At 39.3% G+C, this 16,988-nt stretch overlaps 2 protein-coding genes across 2 annotated transcripts; one reads left to right on the top strand and one right to left on the bottom strand.

Moving 5' to 3' along the window:
- Positions 1-8,136: 8,136 nt before the first annotated feature.
- On the top strand, positions 8,137-11,659 carry LOC116205384 (plant cysteine oxidase 2-like). Its single transcript, XM_031537979.1, has 5 exons — positions 8,137-8,706; positions 9,523-9,644; positions 9,845-10,004; positions 10,115-10,318; positions 11,168-11,659. Exons 1-5 carry the CDS (start codon positions 8,454-8,456, stop codon positions 11,299-11,301), a joined length of 873 nt encoding a protein of 290 aa, XP_031393839.1. The 5' UTR covers positions 8,137-8,453; the 3' UTR covers positions 11,302-11,659.
- A 206-nt stretch (positions 11,660-11,865) lies between these two features.
- Positions 11,866-13,999, bottom strand: LOC116205383 (histone-lysine N-methyltransferase SUVR3). Its single transcript, XM_031537978.1, has 2 exons — positions 13,307-13,999; positions 11,866-12,469 (listed from the first exon to the last, which is right to left on the bottom strand). The coding sequence occupies exons 1-2, from the start codon at positions 13,980-13,982 to the stop codon at positions 12,069-12,071; spliced, it is 1,077 nt and encodes a 358-aa protein (XP_031393838.1). The 5' UTR covers positions 13,983-13,999; the 3' UTR covers positions 11,866-12,068.
- Positions 14,000-16,988: the final 2,989 nt, after the last annotated feature.

Raw genomic sequence — 16,988 nt, 5'->3', positions numbered from 1 at the left:
TTGGGGTAGGAAAATGGGGAAAGAGCCATGCTACATATGTTTTTTGATCATTACTACGTATGCTTCAATTTATAGGAGCCCTTAAATTAAGGGCACGATTGTAAATTCAATCAAATAGTGCCCATTCTTTTTTCAATTATAAAGAAAGTTCATGAGTCTAATACAATAAAATAAAAAAATTAATAACTAATAAAAAAATATGTGCAACTCTATCAAATATGGAACCAAATGTGTGTCATTGCACTACACTATTTTTATCTAAACTAGTACTCATTTACTTCCACCGTTTTCTAGTCCTCCCACGTTTTTGTTTCTTTCTCAATCTGTCTCCCCAAAATCTAACATACGTGCAATCCCTCTTGAAAATACTCAACATTATAATATTCTTCATAATACTTATTAATGTTTAAAAAAACTAAATCCTTCTACAAAATGCATCCATCATCTCTTATCACTCACGTTTTTAAAAATTGTCCGTGGATGTTCATAAAATTACAACCTCTACTAATATGAGTTAGGAGGATGACTAGAAAAAAAAAATATTATGAGGATCGTCATAATATGTACCGCATTCTTAATTTTTTTATCATGAAAGAGTCGCGCAGTTTAAATAATGGGTAAGAGAAAATGAAATAAAGCAACACTTAACCTACAATAGGAATTAATAAAATTCATGTGTAGTGTGGGTATTTACCTATTTTAGGAGAAAAAGGCAGGGTTGTGTTAAAAAAAAAAGAAGTTTTGGTAAACATTGTGTATCAAATTTAATAAACCGAATTAATTTGGTTTTGGAAAACCTTCAGTTCTTAACATTGCATTTAGATTCAGAGTTAAAGTAACTTTGATTTTGATTGTGGAAAATGACAAATGATTTGAGATTATAAATTTGACTTGGGAAATATGTATTTTTGTTGTGTAGTGTGTTGAGTTAAAGTTAAAGTTAAAATCAAAGTGATTTTAACTCTTAATCCAAACAAGCCCTAAATTTTCAAATAATTTGATTTTCAGGATGGTTACGATTGTCTAATTTTAAAATCTACGGTTAGTCTCCTGTCCGAATCTATTATATATAACTTTTGGATGTATTTTGTTATAGTAAATGTGGAATTCAAGTATTCTAATAAATACCACCAGCACGGTGGTCTAATGGTTAAGTATCAAGCGTTCCACTTGAACATCACGAGTTCGAACCTCACTGAGAACGTAGAGCTCGCTACTATGTGGGTGTATTATGGGATGGCGGTGGTCGACCCATAATGCTTGATCCAGTGGGCTTTGACTTAATTTACTAGTGTGTTGGTGGGGCTGCGGTGACCAAGTTGGGATAAAAGTCTCAGCGAGCTATGGCGAAAGGAACATTCCGTGGCGGTTAGGTTCCCTTAGTTGGGGCAGTCACGGTGAGCTAATAACCCGACCTAGCCTTTTATTCAGCGAAAAAAAATATTCTAATAAATAAAGCAATAAAAATAAAGAATTGGAAATAAATAACTCGTCAAAATTCAAATCATAATAAAAGGGACAACTCCGACTTTCTCTCCGAGTGCTAAAACTCGCATTTAGCTGAAAATCAATTACGGTCGATTATGTAAAATGAAACTTTGTGGAACTTTGATTCTAAGTAAACGAACGTTTGTTTTAGTTTTTTGTTTTCCTTATTTTGGGTGATTCTTTTTGAACTTCTAAATATTATAAATTTAGACGCTAATGATTAATGACTTGTTTGGTTTCATAATAAGATTTTAAAATCCTACTTTAACTTAATTCTATCCACAACAAAATAAAATAATTTATACAAAATTAAAGAGTGAGCTCCATTTATACCACTCTTTTTCCACAATAAAACAAAATAACTCATACAAAGTCAAAGGGTGAGTCTCATTTATACCAATTTTTTTCAAAATCAAAATCTGATTTTAAAATCCTACTTTGAAACCAAACGCAGCAAATTTTCTTAATTTGGAGTAGTTCGGTTATCCGAGCGAAAAGTTTTTTTACCGAAAATATTTTGTTCTCGTCATATATGGTTTTCAAATCAATTTCAATTTGGAGAAATTACATTTCCAAAAGTTCGAAACAGTCTTATTAGCACCAAAAACCGTCCCATTGCATCCCCATCCCGGACCCATTCCTATAACAAAATACTATCCAAATCGAGCTATACATTTTTTTTTTTGTGAGTTAAACTTTACTGTCATTCTCTAATTTTCATAATGTCACCATCTATCCCTTGAATAATTTTGCCATTGATTTCCTCCAAACTTTTCCATTCCGTCTACCAATTTTGCCCTTCCGTCAACACCATTGACGGATATGTGACATGGCTACCTATGTGTGCCAAACGGTGACAAAAATACTATATTTTAATAAGACATGCAAAAATCATGTCATTTTGTATTTCAAATATATATTTTTTTTTTCCAATCGAATTCTGTGTCGCTCCCGCTGCCGCTGAGGCTCTTGTTCTGGCGTGGCAGAACCGCGGGGAGGGCGGAGGCCACCCGCCGTTGGACCCGTGCTGCATTGAGCACATACGGTCCTGCTGGGGGACTCGGTAGCAGAAAAGTGGAAGACCGAGTGGAGCTGGAGAGCTTAGCATGTTCTCAGCTCCAGATCTCTGAGCCCTCAGCTGAAACCGTAGCTTCAGGCAACGGAATCTGATTAATGAGCATCCAATTCAATTCCATGTTGTTTCTTCGATGGACAGGGAAAGAACAGGGCAGTGATTGATTCAATGGAGTGGGAGAGTGTGAACAAAGGGTGGTTATGTGCAGTTCGGGGTCCGATGTATTATCTCGAGGAACAAACGGAAAATGCAGTCACGACATGAACGAGTGAGGGAGGATTATCAACTACTTAGATCTTCACGTTACTAACCATGTTATATTTCCACTAAGGGTGTTGACGGAGGGGCAAAATTGATAGATGAAATGGAAACTTCTGGTGGAAATTGGCGGTAAAAATACTCGAGGGGAAAAAATAACGGCATTGTGAAAATTCAATTGGTGGGTTACAATAAAGTTCAACTTTATTATTTTTTTGGCCTTTTCTTTGGGATAAATAACCTAAAAAAAAACGTACTATTCAAAAATTTCCTAATCAAGCATGAATTTTAATTTTTTTTTAAAAAAACACAAAATTTCAAAATCTTTCCTAATCTAGCACGCCGTCTCCTTCCGTCCATTCTCCACTGTGAGTTGCTTCCGTGGCCGTTAAATTTGACTCATTGACCGTTAATTGTCACGTGTAACTATATCATTGGCCGTTAATGAAAAATACATAGGGTTGAAGGGAAAAGGAAAACCAATGATACGGTGATACGTAACAATTAACGGTTAACGAGTCAAATTTAATGGTCACATAAGCAATTTAACGACAGCGAATGGACGGAAGGAGACCGCGTGCTAGATTAGAAAAGATTTAAAATTTTATATTTTTTTTAAAAAAATTTAAAATTCGTATTAAATTAAAAAAAATTGAATAGTACGTATGTTTTTAGGATATTTATTATTTTCTTTTGGCGTGTTTTGGTTGAAGGTTGAATCTGATCATGTGGGTCCCACTTGAGTTTCTTTGGGTCCTACCTTCTCTTTTTTTATCGCTTAATTGGGGACCCACCTCTACGCGTAAGTATCCCATTCACCTTACAGCTGGTGAGATTAGACGTCTAGGCCCCCCAACCCCACTCAGGAGTTTACCCGCCGTCTAATTAGCGTAATTAAATTGCTAAATTCGGTAATTGACACAAATATCTAGCAGGCGCTGCCTGCCCCCCCTTAGATATTTATTGCCTTTGACCAATCTATCTGTATCCAGCCATATGAAATCTACACATGCACATCCACGGATACAATTACGGTGCGTTTGATTTTAGAATTAAAGTAATTTTGATTTTAATTGTGGAAAATGATAAATATTGTGTAGTGTGTTGAGTTAAAGTTAAAATTAAAATTTTTGACTTGAAAAATATATATTTTTATTGTGTAGTGTGTTGAGTCAAAGTTAAAATTAAAATTTTTGTGATTTTAACCTTGAAAACAAACAAACCTTTCATTTCTATTGTTGATTTTATCCTTTCGATTACAAGAAATGTTTCCATGGAATTAGTAAATATTAAATTTTCATTGGGCTCATATGAGTTTGGATGCATATCCACTTAAAAGCTCAAACTTCTAAGTGGTGATACACAAGCCGTATATTAATCCATGAATTTTCTTTTTCTTTTCCGATATGGGATTTTTATTTTATTTTACTCCTCAACACCTGCTCTCACGTGCAACATGTGATCATTTGCCTACACATTGTCACGTGTCCTTAATCACCCGCCCTCAACAATTGACCTCGAGCCGGGCTCTTCTTCTGTGCTCGAGCAGTGGGGAGCTAACACCAGTCGCTCTTTTAGCTACTCTCGATATTGGGTCGGCGTAATATGAGCTCACATGGACACGCAGAAGCGTAACCCGCTCTGATACCATATTAAATTTTCATTGGGCTCATATGGACATCGGCCCATATCCACTTAAAAGTTCAAGCTGATAAGTGGTGGTATCTAAATCTCATATAAGCCAATGGTTGTTCTTTCATCTTTTCCATGTGAGATTTTGCAATTCTTAATACCCGCCCTCACGTGTAACATGTGGTTTATTTTTGCATATACGTTGTCAAGTGCCGTTGAACACCCGCCCTCAACAATTGGCCTTGAGCTGAGCTCATCTTCTGTGCTCGGATGAGAGGAGACTTGCACGAGGCGCTCTTTTGGTTGTTCTCGATATTGGATCGGCGTAGTGTGAACCCACATAGGTACGCGGAAGTGTAACCCGCTCTGATATCATGTTAAATTTTCATCGGGCTGAGATTTTGTAATTCTTAACACCAGCCCTCACGTGCAACGTGTGGTCTATTTTTGCCTACACGTTGTCACGTGTCCTTAAACACCCGCCCTCAACAGCTGGCCTTGAGCTTGGCTCATTTTCCGTGCTCGGGCGAGGGGGGACTAACATGAGACGCTCTTTTGGCTGCTCTCGATATTGGGTCAGCGTAATAATGTGAGTTCACGTGGACATGTAGAAGCATTACCCACTCTGATACCATATTAAATTTCCATCGGGTTTATACGGACTTGGGATCATTTCCACTTAAAAACTCAAGTTAATAAGTTGTGGTATCCAAGTCTCATATAAACCTTGTGTGTCTGAGATCCGTCTTCTGTTTGCGATTGAAAGACCCCCTTACTTAAAACCTTTTCTCCCGCTAACTCGTGCCAAACCCTTAAGTTAAGAGGAAAAAAATAAGTCCACTGACAGTACCTTTTTACCTTTTTACACTTCCCGTGCTCTTACAATATCTTTTATAAGAGAAAGAGACATGGAAGAGAGTTTCACCAGGTCTCCTTTTCTCTGCACTCCTGTTGCTTGCCTTACTCGGGCATTCTGCCTTAGGGCAAGCGGGTTCAATAGATATGAGAAATAGGAAAAGCATCGAATTCCTTTACAATGAAAAAGTCCCAGTGTGGCTGATCATCCGAAAAGACCAGCTAAGCATCATTGGCTTGGTCAGCCTTTACCTGACCAACTACCTAATACTACGCAGGCTCATCAAACAGCGCTTGGATGATTTATACAGGGATATAGAAGCTAAAAGCATAGAGAAAGAAGATCCTTCAATGTGAGATTATAATTCCCAACAGTAAAAGAAACAAAAATATAAAGATGTGAATTAATATTACTATTTATGAGAATTACATGTGAAATCTCTAGGATTTGTTTGGTTTCACAAACAAATTTTAATTTTAATTTTAACTCCGCTCCACTTAACTCCACTTATTTTCAATTCAACAACACAATCATTATTTCTTTCAACTATTCATTATTTTTTCCACAATTTAACAACACAATCGTTACTTTTTATCAACTAATCATTACTTTCTCTTAACTATTAATTACTTTTTCCAAAATTTAACAACACAATTATTACTTTCTCTCAACTATTCATTACTTTTTTTTCACATTTTTTAGCATAATTCGACAACATAATCATTACAACTCAATTAAAATCAAAATTCAACTATATTTAACTCTAAAACCAAATACAACATTAATTTCTAATTAAGACTACTACACTATCCCCTCTCTCTAATTTATATTGATTTACTGCTCAAAAGTTAATAGTCGAGACAAGATAATGATTTTTACATGCCATGAGTACGAGCTTGATGTAGTCTCGATTTACTCGATATATGTACGATGCCCGAATCAAGTAAAACAAAAATCCGAAATAACGTCCCGACCAATATTGGATAAGGTAAAAGGAAATTTATTGGAATATCGTGAGGGCAGGAAATTGTGGTTACTAATTCCTACTATACTTTGAGGATTATCTCGGAAGTCATTCTTAGCATTATGTGTTTGAATGTGATTATGGACGGTCATAAAAAGCCTCCCCGAGTGAATAATGATGCACGCAAAGCGGAAGCCCGACTCTAACCCGATAAATCGCTACATGCCGGGCTACATCCAATAAGTGCATGTACATGCGACGTTCCTAAAGTCAAGCAAATGGATTACATATCACATGCAGAAACATGCAAATGGCTACAACATCGTTTTACTTAAAAAAAACATAGAAAGAATAAAGAAATGGTCGGAGTGGGACAATGAATAACAGGGAAAAAAAAAAAAAGGAAATGGTGGGACATTCTTTCGGCACACGGTAAAATAACAATGCCTCTTCAGGAATCTTGCCTATTACGTGACGTGGGAAAAATTATAACAGATGAATGAAGCTGTTTTTTAAGCATGCAAGTATTATATTCCAATTTTTGTTAATTTATTGTCAATAATTTTTTTTTGTTATTAAAAAAAAGTTCATAAACATACTATAAAAATATATATCATAATGATTAATAAAACAATATGAATAAATATATCACAATAATCGAACTTCAAACTTTTTAATTATTACTATTTTACATTCTCTTTCTCATTGCCACTAGGAATTTTTATCGGCAGAATTTTCTCAAAACCTCCCGTAGTCAGAGACAGGTCGATAGAGATTGATGTTACTTAAAAGATCGAGAAAATTCGCCATTTTACGGAAAAAGAAAATTAGGAATCTTACCTGTTGTTTAGTATTATCTTTTGATAAAGATTATTTAAGAATTTTCTCCTAAACATTACCAAAAACAAACACCGAACAGAAACAGTGATTTGGTCAGAATCCAGCCAACCTCGAACCCCCCCAAGTAAAGAAATGATGCGATACCTTATCCATCCAATTTGGACAGCCCTTTTTAGCTTCACCATTTGCATGACTCTTTCTTTTTGGTCAACAATGCAACTTTTTCTTTCTCCCTCCCCCTTTCAACTTTGACATTTACGTACGTCTAGCAGTATGCTATTAATTGCAGTCTGAATGCAATCTAGCCTGGCCTCAATTTGGCCCCTCGATACTTCAAAAACCGCCCATGCAAAGACGCTATCATTTGCGTGATTCGTTACGGATAGTTTGAAACCATGGAATGGAAGGAGGTATAATTTTCCAATATTACCATCTATATATCATTTCATTTATTCTGATTGCGCTATACTGTCGTCTGTTTCGGAAGACGGATTTTTTTCAAGAGAGTTGCATATCCATACGACTCTTGACAAGGAAAGCGGTGCCATGACTATAATCTATACAATATACTTGTAAAATTAGGGTCTCGAACCGAAATCAATTTTCCAGTGATCAAATGTATTGAGTACTTGCAAAATCAGGATTTCGAGAGGCGAAATGGAGAAACCGAAGCTCTCACATATACTAACCCCACCTCGAGCGCTTGAACCGAACGCGACTAAAGATTCGGGTCGGCAAACCGAGACAACCCGAACTACAGGGTGCATGTTGAGACTTTACCAAAACTACAGGGACTACACTGTAACTAACCCATTTTCTCGGGGGTTCTGGAAGACCGGACCGGACCAAGACCAACCCCACCCCACCCCACCTTGCATTATGGATGTCGCTCACAAAACCGGGGGTGGCTTTACCGACAGTTTTCTTCTCAAACTTAGGGGCGGGAAGAACTGGAATTATCAATAATAAATAATAAAAATAAAAAAGTTTCGATTTTTACATTCCAAAACCATTTTCTCTCCGCCACCCAGAAATTCTTTTCAATGGAATAAGGAAAGAGAAACTTCTCTGCTTCCTCCATGGCCCCTGGTTTTGCTCTTCTCCCACTGTCTGTCCCCTCCTTATTTATGGTGTCTCTGTCCCTGCCCCTTCACCCGCACTGTTCTCTCACCTCTCACCACTCACCATCACTGTGTTTCGCATCCTCAGATCAACCACCCCGTCCCCAGAGAGATTCACCCGACAAGTTCGTTCCTTTCTGGTGCTGAAGGCTTCGGATCATCCGCGGAATTGTTGGGTTTCGTTATTTTCTGTTGTTGGGGGTCCGAAGAGGAGATTAGATGAGGATAGGGGCGGGAATGGTGGGTCAGCATCATAGCCATGGGAGTAACATTAACAATGGTGGCCACAAGGTTGGGTACATCACCAATACTAAGGTTATAAAGAAGAAGCGATACATCAGGAGGGTGAAGCGGAGGGTCCCGCCGCTCCCGATTGCCCTCCAGGAGCTGTTCGATGCGTGCCGGGACATATTCAAGGGCCCCGGGACCGTCCCGCCACCGGAGGACGTGCAGCGGCTCTCCCGCATTCTCGGTGAGTTATTACGGTAGTTGCTTATTATTTGGTAAGCCTGTATTAAATTTGATTTTTTTTATGGGAAATCTATATGGAGAGTGTGGGATTGATCCCAATGAAAATGGCATCTTTGAGATTCAATTCGGAGCTAAAATGCTTTGATATATATGGTGATAATGCTACTGCCGAACCATTTAGAATACGGGGTGTAGGATAGCCACAATAAGTGCTTCTGTCCATTGCGGAAACGGGAGATCGATGGGGGCCGGTTTCACGAAAATGGAACGAACTTGGAGTGAATACAAGAGCTCAGGTTGATATCTAGTTGAACGGGGATGTGTTTAATTTTAGAAGTTTCGAAATTTTGGTTATTGCCTTAGTGATATTGGATAGGAATTGTTTGGATCGAAACAAGTCGGGTACTTATTTTCGAGTGTTTGGATTTCTATGTCATACTGCACTTATTGAAGCTTGTTCATTGCTTAGCATCATGTGGGAAGATATGTGGAAAGATAGATTTTTTGGACTAATCGAGTAATATTGCATGCTCTTGTAGCATAGATGACTGAAGCCAATCACATGAAAGAATTCGGATGGGATCCATTTGATCCATAGCTCTGAGTGGAATCTCATTGCCTTAGGGTTGTCTTGTAAAAGGTCCCGATAATCTAGATGAGCGAACTGGTGAATCGAATTGAGCCCCTCATGACCTTTCTATTTGTCCCTCTAGATATATCGAATGTGGTTACTTGGTTTATTTGAATTGCAGTGAATTTAGTGTGACTTAATTTGCTTGAGGTCGCTCAGACAATAGCCCCTTTCACAATGTTGCAGATAACATGAAACCCGAAGATGTCGGGCTAAGTGAGGAGCTTCAGTTCTTCAAGACCAAAAATGGAGTCAAAGGGGTTCCCAGGGTCACATATACTACCATATGCAAGTGTGACAATTTCTCGGTAAGATTGACAATCCCGCTGTGATGTACTTCTCACTTTGTTAAAACTTCGTTGTTTTTTAGTTTATTTGCCGCAAAGAATATCAACTTCCGTGTATACAAAAATATTTTTCACCAAAAAAGAAAAAACATCGCAATGCTCATTGCATAATTTTTACTGAAATGGCTAATATCGTTTTGTTTTTGCTTCTTCCTTAACAGTTGTGTATATTCTTTCTACCTTCTGGCGGCGTGATTCCTCTCCACAACCATCCCGGGATGACCGTGTTTAATAAACTCTTATTAGGTTCGATGCACATCAAGTCATACGATTGGGCGGACCCCATTGATTCATCAAATGCCTCCAGTGCACCTTCTCATTGTAAGCCTACCGTACCTTTCATAATATGCACAAGGAAGAAACTTGATCACGATTATTAATAAGATAATAATCTCAGGGCAATTTTCTGATCGAGTTTAGTGCATTTGCAGTGAGACTGGCGAATGTTAAAGCTGATGGCATCTTAACAGCACCTTGTAATTCTTCCGTGCTGTATCCAACAACAGGAGGCAACATCCACGCGTTCACAGCTCGTACACCATCCGCGATTCTTGACGTTATCGGGCCTCCCTATTCAAAGGAAGATGGTCGTGATTGCTCATATTATAAAGAGTTTCCTTACAGCGCCTTCTCAAGTAAGCTAAACTCTTCCATTTCCGGGATTTTCGTCTGAAAGTCCATGTTTCGCCTAAAATAATATAATCTCCAATAGTGGAATCGCAGTTTAAGTTTGGCATGGTTTATTATGGCATTCTATCGAACCAAACACGACTTTTACGTGACTCGCCTTCAGTAGTTGTCTAAAAATTACAGGATTCTGACTCGTAGGCATGTACATGTTTGGTTCCTCTTGTGCATGTGTTTCAGGAGATGGGGGGAAATTTTTATTTTCAGAAACGGCATGTGATGAATTAACCAAATGCATTGACAAATGATGCGATCTGCTTCATCATCTTTATTTTCCCGCATTCTAGATTCTTTTAATTATAATGACAACCTGGTACCTTTGTACCTTTCCTTTTCTTACATATTTTTAATGTGTTTCAATGAACGTGGACATATGCTCACAGTGTTCCAGAATTTTTTAATATACAAAAAAATTGAATAAATAACTTTAGCAGCATAAATTGATAATAAATGGTTTTGTTAATCTTTTGGGTCTTTGTAAATCCTGCTATGTACGGCAATGATCTATATGCCATGGACTAAGGACCGAAACAAATTATTTTAAACCGAGGGTATGATGAAATTCACACAATGCCGGATCCTGTCTAATTTTACGAGACAGTTGTGCGGATCCCGGTCAGTGGCCTCACAACATTAATCTTAGCTTTTTTCGGCTCGGTTTTCATCTGAATCCCAATTGCTCGATATAGAAAACTGATGTCTGCAGAAGCATTCTATAATTTCTCTTCGAGTATTGATCTCCGAAGTCTGCGCCGAATGGGTCGAAGACTTAACTTCCAAGTTCCATGAAAATGCAGGTGGAGAGACTTGTCCGGGCATAGAAGATGGCAAGTCCTATGGGTGGTTGGAAGAAATCGACATGCCTGAGAACTCGCAGATGGACGGGATCGAGTACTTAGGCCCGCAGGTTATGGAGACCAGCAGCTGCTAGCTTTGCTCCTTAAATATTATAAATATATAGTTCTTAGCTTCCGGCCCTGAGTTCCGCGGATACATCTTTTCCGTGGTCTCTTTACAGTTTCCTTTAGGAATTTCTATGACCATGGGGTCGACCGTCCAGGAGGCCCCGCGACCATCGACTTTCCGTGGTTTCGATCTAAAGATGTAGAGTTAGTTTTTTTTTTTAATGGACTTTTGTTTCTGTTACTTCCACAAGAATGGCATATAAAGAGAGAGGTTCTAGATTTTCAGAAAACCAGTGGGTCCTGCTAGCGGTTTTGTTCATAACTTGCGGATCTTATTATTACGAAGACACAGTCAACTTCCTTAATTTTTAATTCATTCATTTATTTATTTTTCTTCTTTCCCAAGTGTTTTTGGCCGCTCGAGATAAAGATGCTTTGCCTTCAAGTCGAAGGAATGTTCGGTTGAATGATTTTGAGTTTTCGGGGTTCTTTATTTCGTAAATCTGTCGTCGGCTTTATTCCGGTTTCCGATGCTGGAATCTTCGGTTTGCAAAAGAATAAGTTGCTTCCAAATACGAAAGCGAAAGCTATTTCAGCCCCGAAGCTGAGCATACGTACTCTATTGTCATTGCATAGAATATGAAAAAGATTATTCCCCAAGTTATCATGTTCCGAAGATATACATTAGCATTCGCTATAAGTTAACGCCGATACAAGCCGAAAAATAGTCGCTCTTACACTTAGCCGCTGAGGTAGACGGGGCAATGAGAAGAGGAGAGAGAGAGTCATTGCTTCAAGTGTGCTCTGATGGGAGAGTCCCAGAACAAGAAGATGCGCCGCAGAAGCAGAAGCACGGCCGGCTCTCTGAGTCGGGCCTCGGCCTTGTCTCCCCATAGCTGAAGCTCAGCTCTTCATCTCGTGCTATGTTTCTTGAAGCGAAAAAGCAGAGGCGAGGAAGCAAAGCTCCGGTACTTCTCATGAGCACCGTGGACAAGTTTCCTCCGTCACAGGAGTGGTTGATGAAGCGGGCAACGTTCCCGACCCTCGTGGCATCAATGTTGAGCCTTAGGCAGGCCTTACCAGATGGAAGATGCTCCCTCACGACTAGAAGGGCAGAGGAGAAGTGGCCTGTCGAGGAGAGTCGGTCGTACTCTTGTTGCCGCCTCTGAGCTTCTTTGGTCGTTAATAGCTCTCCTGTTAAAGCTCATCAAAATCAGAAATGATGTTCCGAAAACGGACCATTTCCGTACTCATACCTACTTAGAATTGAAAGTTGATAAAACTGATAACAGAAATCAATGTATTAAACATATTAACTGGGAAAAGAACGTAGAGAATTCACTCATAGGGGGGACTAATTGGGAGTCAGTGCACTTCTGTCGTGATTTACGCAGATCCTATTAAGGATATGGTACGATGAAATGCAGATTGAATGCAATGGAATCGCCATATCAATTCCGTTACTCTTACTTTTGATTTCCCTGTAGAGAGGAAGACTATTCCGTTACACTTACTTTTGATTTCTCTGTAGAGAGGAAGACGTTCATGCCGGTACGGCTTAATGTTCGCACCGCAATTTGCTCCAGAGCAGCATACAAAGTTCAAAACAAGAAGAATACAGATTCACCACCACATCAAACAGTTCGGTTTAAATGGTGACTCCATTCCACTTTGATTTTCTTTCCTTCATACAGGACCGGACATGACATCAACACTGGCATAAGTTCATCATCAGTTCGCATCCGTGTTCTCTTCCTACCATTTCCGATCTTTTTTTCTAGTCACAAGCTGCCCGTCGTCCGTCCTACGTTATGTCAATCGATTTAACAATCGATTTAACGATCCAAATGCGACCAAACTCGAACTGAACAACCAATGCCAACAAGAAACCGATCAACAGAGCACAAAATCATCTAGAGACCGATCAAATCGAAGCCACAATCAACTAAAAGCTCCATCTCCCCACTTCAAATGCAATTGAATAAACGAATCATATGCTTATTCGAGTGGGTAAAGATCAGATTTTTCTACCTGCATACTCGCAGACAAATTGTCTTTCCCTGATGAGCTGATCAGCAAACAATCCCCAACCTTTCCCCCGAACCCGCGCGATCTTCAACTTCACTGAGACTCCGCTCTGAGTAATCCGATTCCCGCACTCCGATTCGCACCCACAGCTCGGTCCACACTCAGTCGCCACTCCATCCAACCCCTCCAAGCTCAGGCAAGGGCATGAGCTGCCGCCGCCACCGCATCTCTCGCAATCACAGCCCACACGCACGTCCCCACTGGCCGCGTCGGCCATGTGTGAGTTGGTAACGGCCGAGTGGGGGCTTACGGAGCCCCAGGGCTGGCGGTCGAGCGAGTGGAGGAGCTGCGACGGACCGTAGAGGAAGTAGGCGTAAGGAAGGTCATCGACGGAGTTGACGAAAGGTACAGGGAACTTCTCGAAGCCCCTGGAAGCGTCCAAGGATCGGCGGAGGGTGAGGGACTTGGCGGCTCGGTGGAGGGCTTTGCATGTCAGGGAGACGTATGCGAGCTCTGACGAAGCCAGCCATGGGAGGACCAGCTCCGCTGAGCGGATGAAGTCATTAGGGTTTGGGGAATCCGCACGGGGTTCTTGTTCCTCTGCTCCTCGCCGGAGTTGGAGGTTTCCGTTTCCTCCGTCGACGGCTCTGCAACATTTCTTGGTCGGGAGTTGGCTCATCTAAAATTACAAGAGAGCCCTCATCATTTCTGTGAATTTATATTATTTTCATAATTAATATCACAACAATTGTCAATTATGAAATTTATTTTACTGAAAAAAAGTTATTTTTCTTTAGTGAAAATAATTTCTTTTGGAAAATAAAGAATCCAAAAAGTTCATATTTATTGTGAAAAAAATATATGATTTTTGGTACAAACAACTACTCAATCAATGTAAAAAATGTAATATAGTTTTTATTTGCCAATAAGACTAACGCCAATTAATTTAATGAATTAGTTTATAAGAAGAAAGAAAAAAGGAAAATAAAGGGTTAAAAACATTTAATAATTTTTTTTTTCAGTTATAAGGAAAGTTCTAATGCCTAGTACAATGAAATATAAATTCTAATGGCCAATAAAATGACATGAATAATTCCACTGAGTATCGAAATTAGAACCTTTTGATTACCAGGTGTAGGCGTGCGTTACAACTTATTTTTTAAAAAAATACAACATTTTTTATCACCTTAATATTGAACGAGAGCGTTTTGTCATATCGAAATTTGATTTATTCCAAAATTAATTTATCTGCCTTTTCAGTTATAAAGAAGGTTCGCGAGCCAATATAATGAAATAGAAATCATAATTAGCTAATAAAGAGGCACGAGAAGTCCTATTTAATATCGAGCCCGTAACCTTTCGATTACCTGGCAAAGACATGTGCCACTGCACTACACATTTTTTTTTATTTACCATCACCCTTTCGAGTTTCCTTAAGGGTATTTAATTATGAAAGGGATACATAATCTACTAGACCGAATCGTCATATCCACTAAGATATGATCTTTCTTTTTCGCTAACCCTAAGGGCAAAAATTGAAGCTTGGTGTTTATTTCTACTCAATTGCCTTCCTAATTTTCACCGGTGATCTGATGGACATGTAGAGATCGGATAAACGATTGGATAATGTGTTAACGAAGTGTCCTCGACATGTGAATTCGTCTTCTTCAGGCTTCTTCTTTTGTTCGGCCATTTGCAACTTCCTCGAGAACGGCATTTTCAGCGGTCTCAGTATTGGATCCATGACATATCCAACGATCAGGACAGTGAGGAGAAGAAGTATCTTGTCCTTCCACTAGTTAAAGTCGATGCCATCAAACCAATTGAGTTTGACGAGGTCCTGACTCCTGTGACGAAGTCTTTATTCATGATTTTGTGGGCGGCGTTGGCCTCCGTTGCCATCTCAACAAATAACTATCTTTGATTTTGGGGATGAATCTTGGAGATGGATACGAAGTCGAAACTAAATTTTGAAGATAGAGATGAAGAACTTTGAACAACATGGTGTTGAGAGATTGAGAAGACACAATTCGAACTTTAAACTTAGCAGGGGAAGAACTTAAAAGTGGATTCGAGAAGAAGTCGGTGATGATGATCTTCGCAGAGCAATGAATACTCGAGCACGGATTATGCTTTCCAAATAGAGTTATTTTTGCCCTCACGCGAAGTTGCTAGAGGGTTGAGAAGCACGTCTCTCTCCCGATACAACAAGTTTTATGGATCCTTCGATTACCAAACTCGGAGAATTCCCTCTCTGTATTTCAAAATTGCCTTGAATGATTCAATTTTAAAACTTTTGGCATAAAAACCTTTATTTAATTGACAAAATCCGATATTATCAAAATCTTATAAAAAAATATTCATTCGTTTATAAAGTTAAAAAATTTGTGATTTATTGAATATTATTTAACTAACTGCATCTCCAAAAAATTTTAAAAATATTATGTTTCATTCCGATCATAAAATATCCTTTAAAAATTAGAATTATTATTATTTAAAAATATTATAAAAATTTGAGAAAATTCCATTAACAATTCAAGCATTATAAGGCCATCTAGTCGGTCCTACACAACTCCACTTTATTATATGTATAGCTGCATGCCGATAGAATTTTGCCTTGGACATATGTAAGAGGCAGTTTGACACATAAAACAACAAATAAACAAACCAACTGGGTTAGTTTATGGGGTTTGGCGCATGTTCGATTTAAATAAGATATCGAATTAGAGTTTTGTGAATGAAAATGATTGAAGAGTTTTACTCTTTAGTGAGTTGACCAACTCGATTAGATTGGTTAGGGCCAATTGGGCTTTTCCAGACAAAATAATGTACGTCGGAAAAAGAATCACAAATACACTGAGAGGGAGATGGGCCGAAATGATATGGATTTGGCTAAAAAAGAACGCTCACAATTGAGCAAGCAAACCCATACGTAAGAGCCCAATATGCTTTTCTTTTTCTTTTTTTTGGTGATAGTGGAGGGCGAAAACCCTTACAAGAAAGAAACTACGCTACACAAAAAACGGGGTAAGGAAGCCCCTGCAAGATCGCCCTCAAGGAGAGCGTGAAGACTAATCGGGGGAGCAACTAAGAAATATGAACCCAATGAGAAGGAAACCACCCATCGAGCCATCCAATCAGCGCACGTGTTGCTCTCGCGGTACGTATGACTGACTTCTACATGCCAGTCACGGTGGAGAATATCGCTAATGCTGCTCACTAACGATTCGAGACATTGATTGTGGGTTGCACCATCTGATAGCAGTTGCTGAACCACTTGGGAGTCGAGTTCTAAGACCACGTGACGGTAGCCATGGTCCCAAGCCAGCTGTAGTCCCACCAGAGCACTCCAGAGTTCAGCTGTCGTCGAGGTTGCCAAGCCGACATTGTGCAAAAATCCACAAATCTAGTGCCCATCATCATTCCGTAATAGACCTCCAGCCCCTGCAATTCCCAGATTACCTCGCGATGCACCGTCAGTATTGACCTTAACCCACCCTGGGGGAGGCCGCCTCCATCAAATCCACCTCCACTCCCTCCTCGGCTGAGAGGTGTTGGACCGCAGATCCCTTGCGTGTTCGAAGTTGTGCGCTGTTGCACGAATAGCTCGAACTTCATCCCTCAGTCGAACGAAGTCCTATTCGAAGAGGCCTTTGTTACGCCATATAATTATAGCTGGTTGTTA

The sequence above is a fragment of the Punica granatum genome, chromosome 4, assembly GCF_007655135.1.
Source record: "Punica granatum isolate Tunisia-2019 chromosome 4, ASM765513v2, whole genome shotgun sequence".
Classification (NCBI taxonomy): domain Eukaryota; kingdom Viridiplantae; phylum Streptophyta; class Magnoliopsida; order Myrtales; family Lythraceae; genus Punica; species Punica granatum.
The sequence above is the reverse complement of the archived record's forward strand: the minus strand, read 5'-3'. Positions and strand labels throughout refer to the sequence as shown.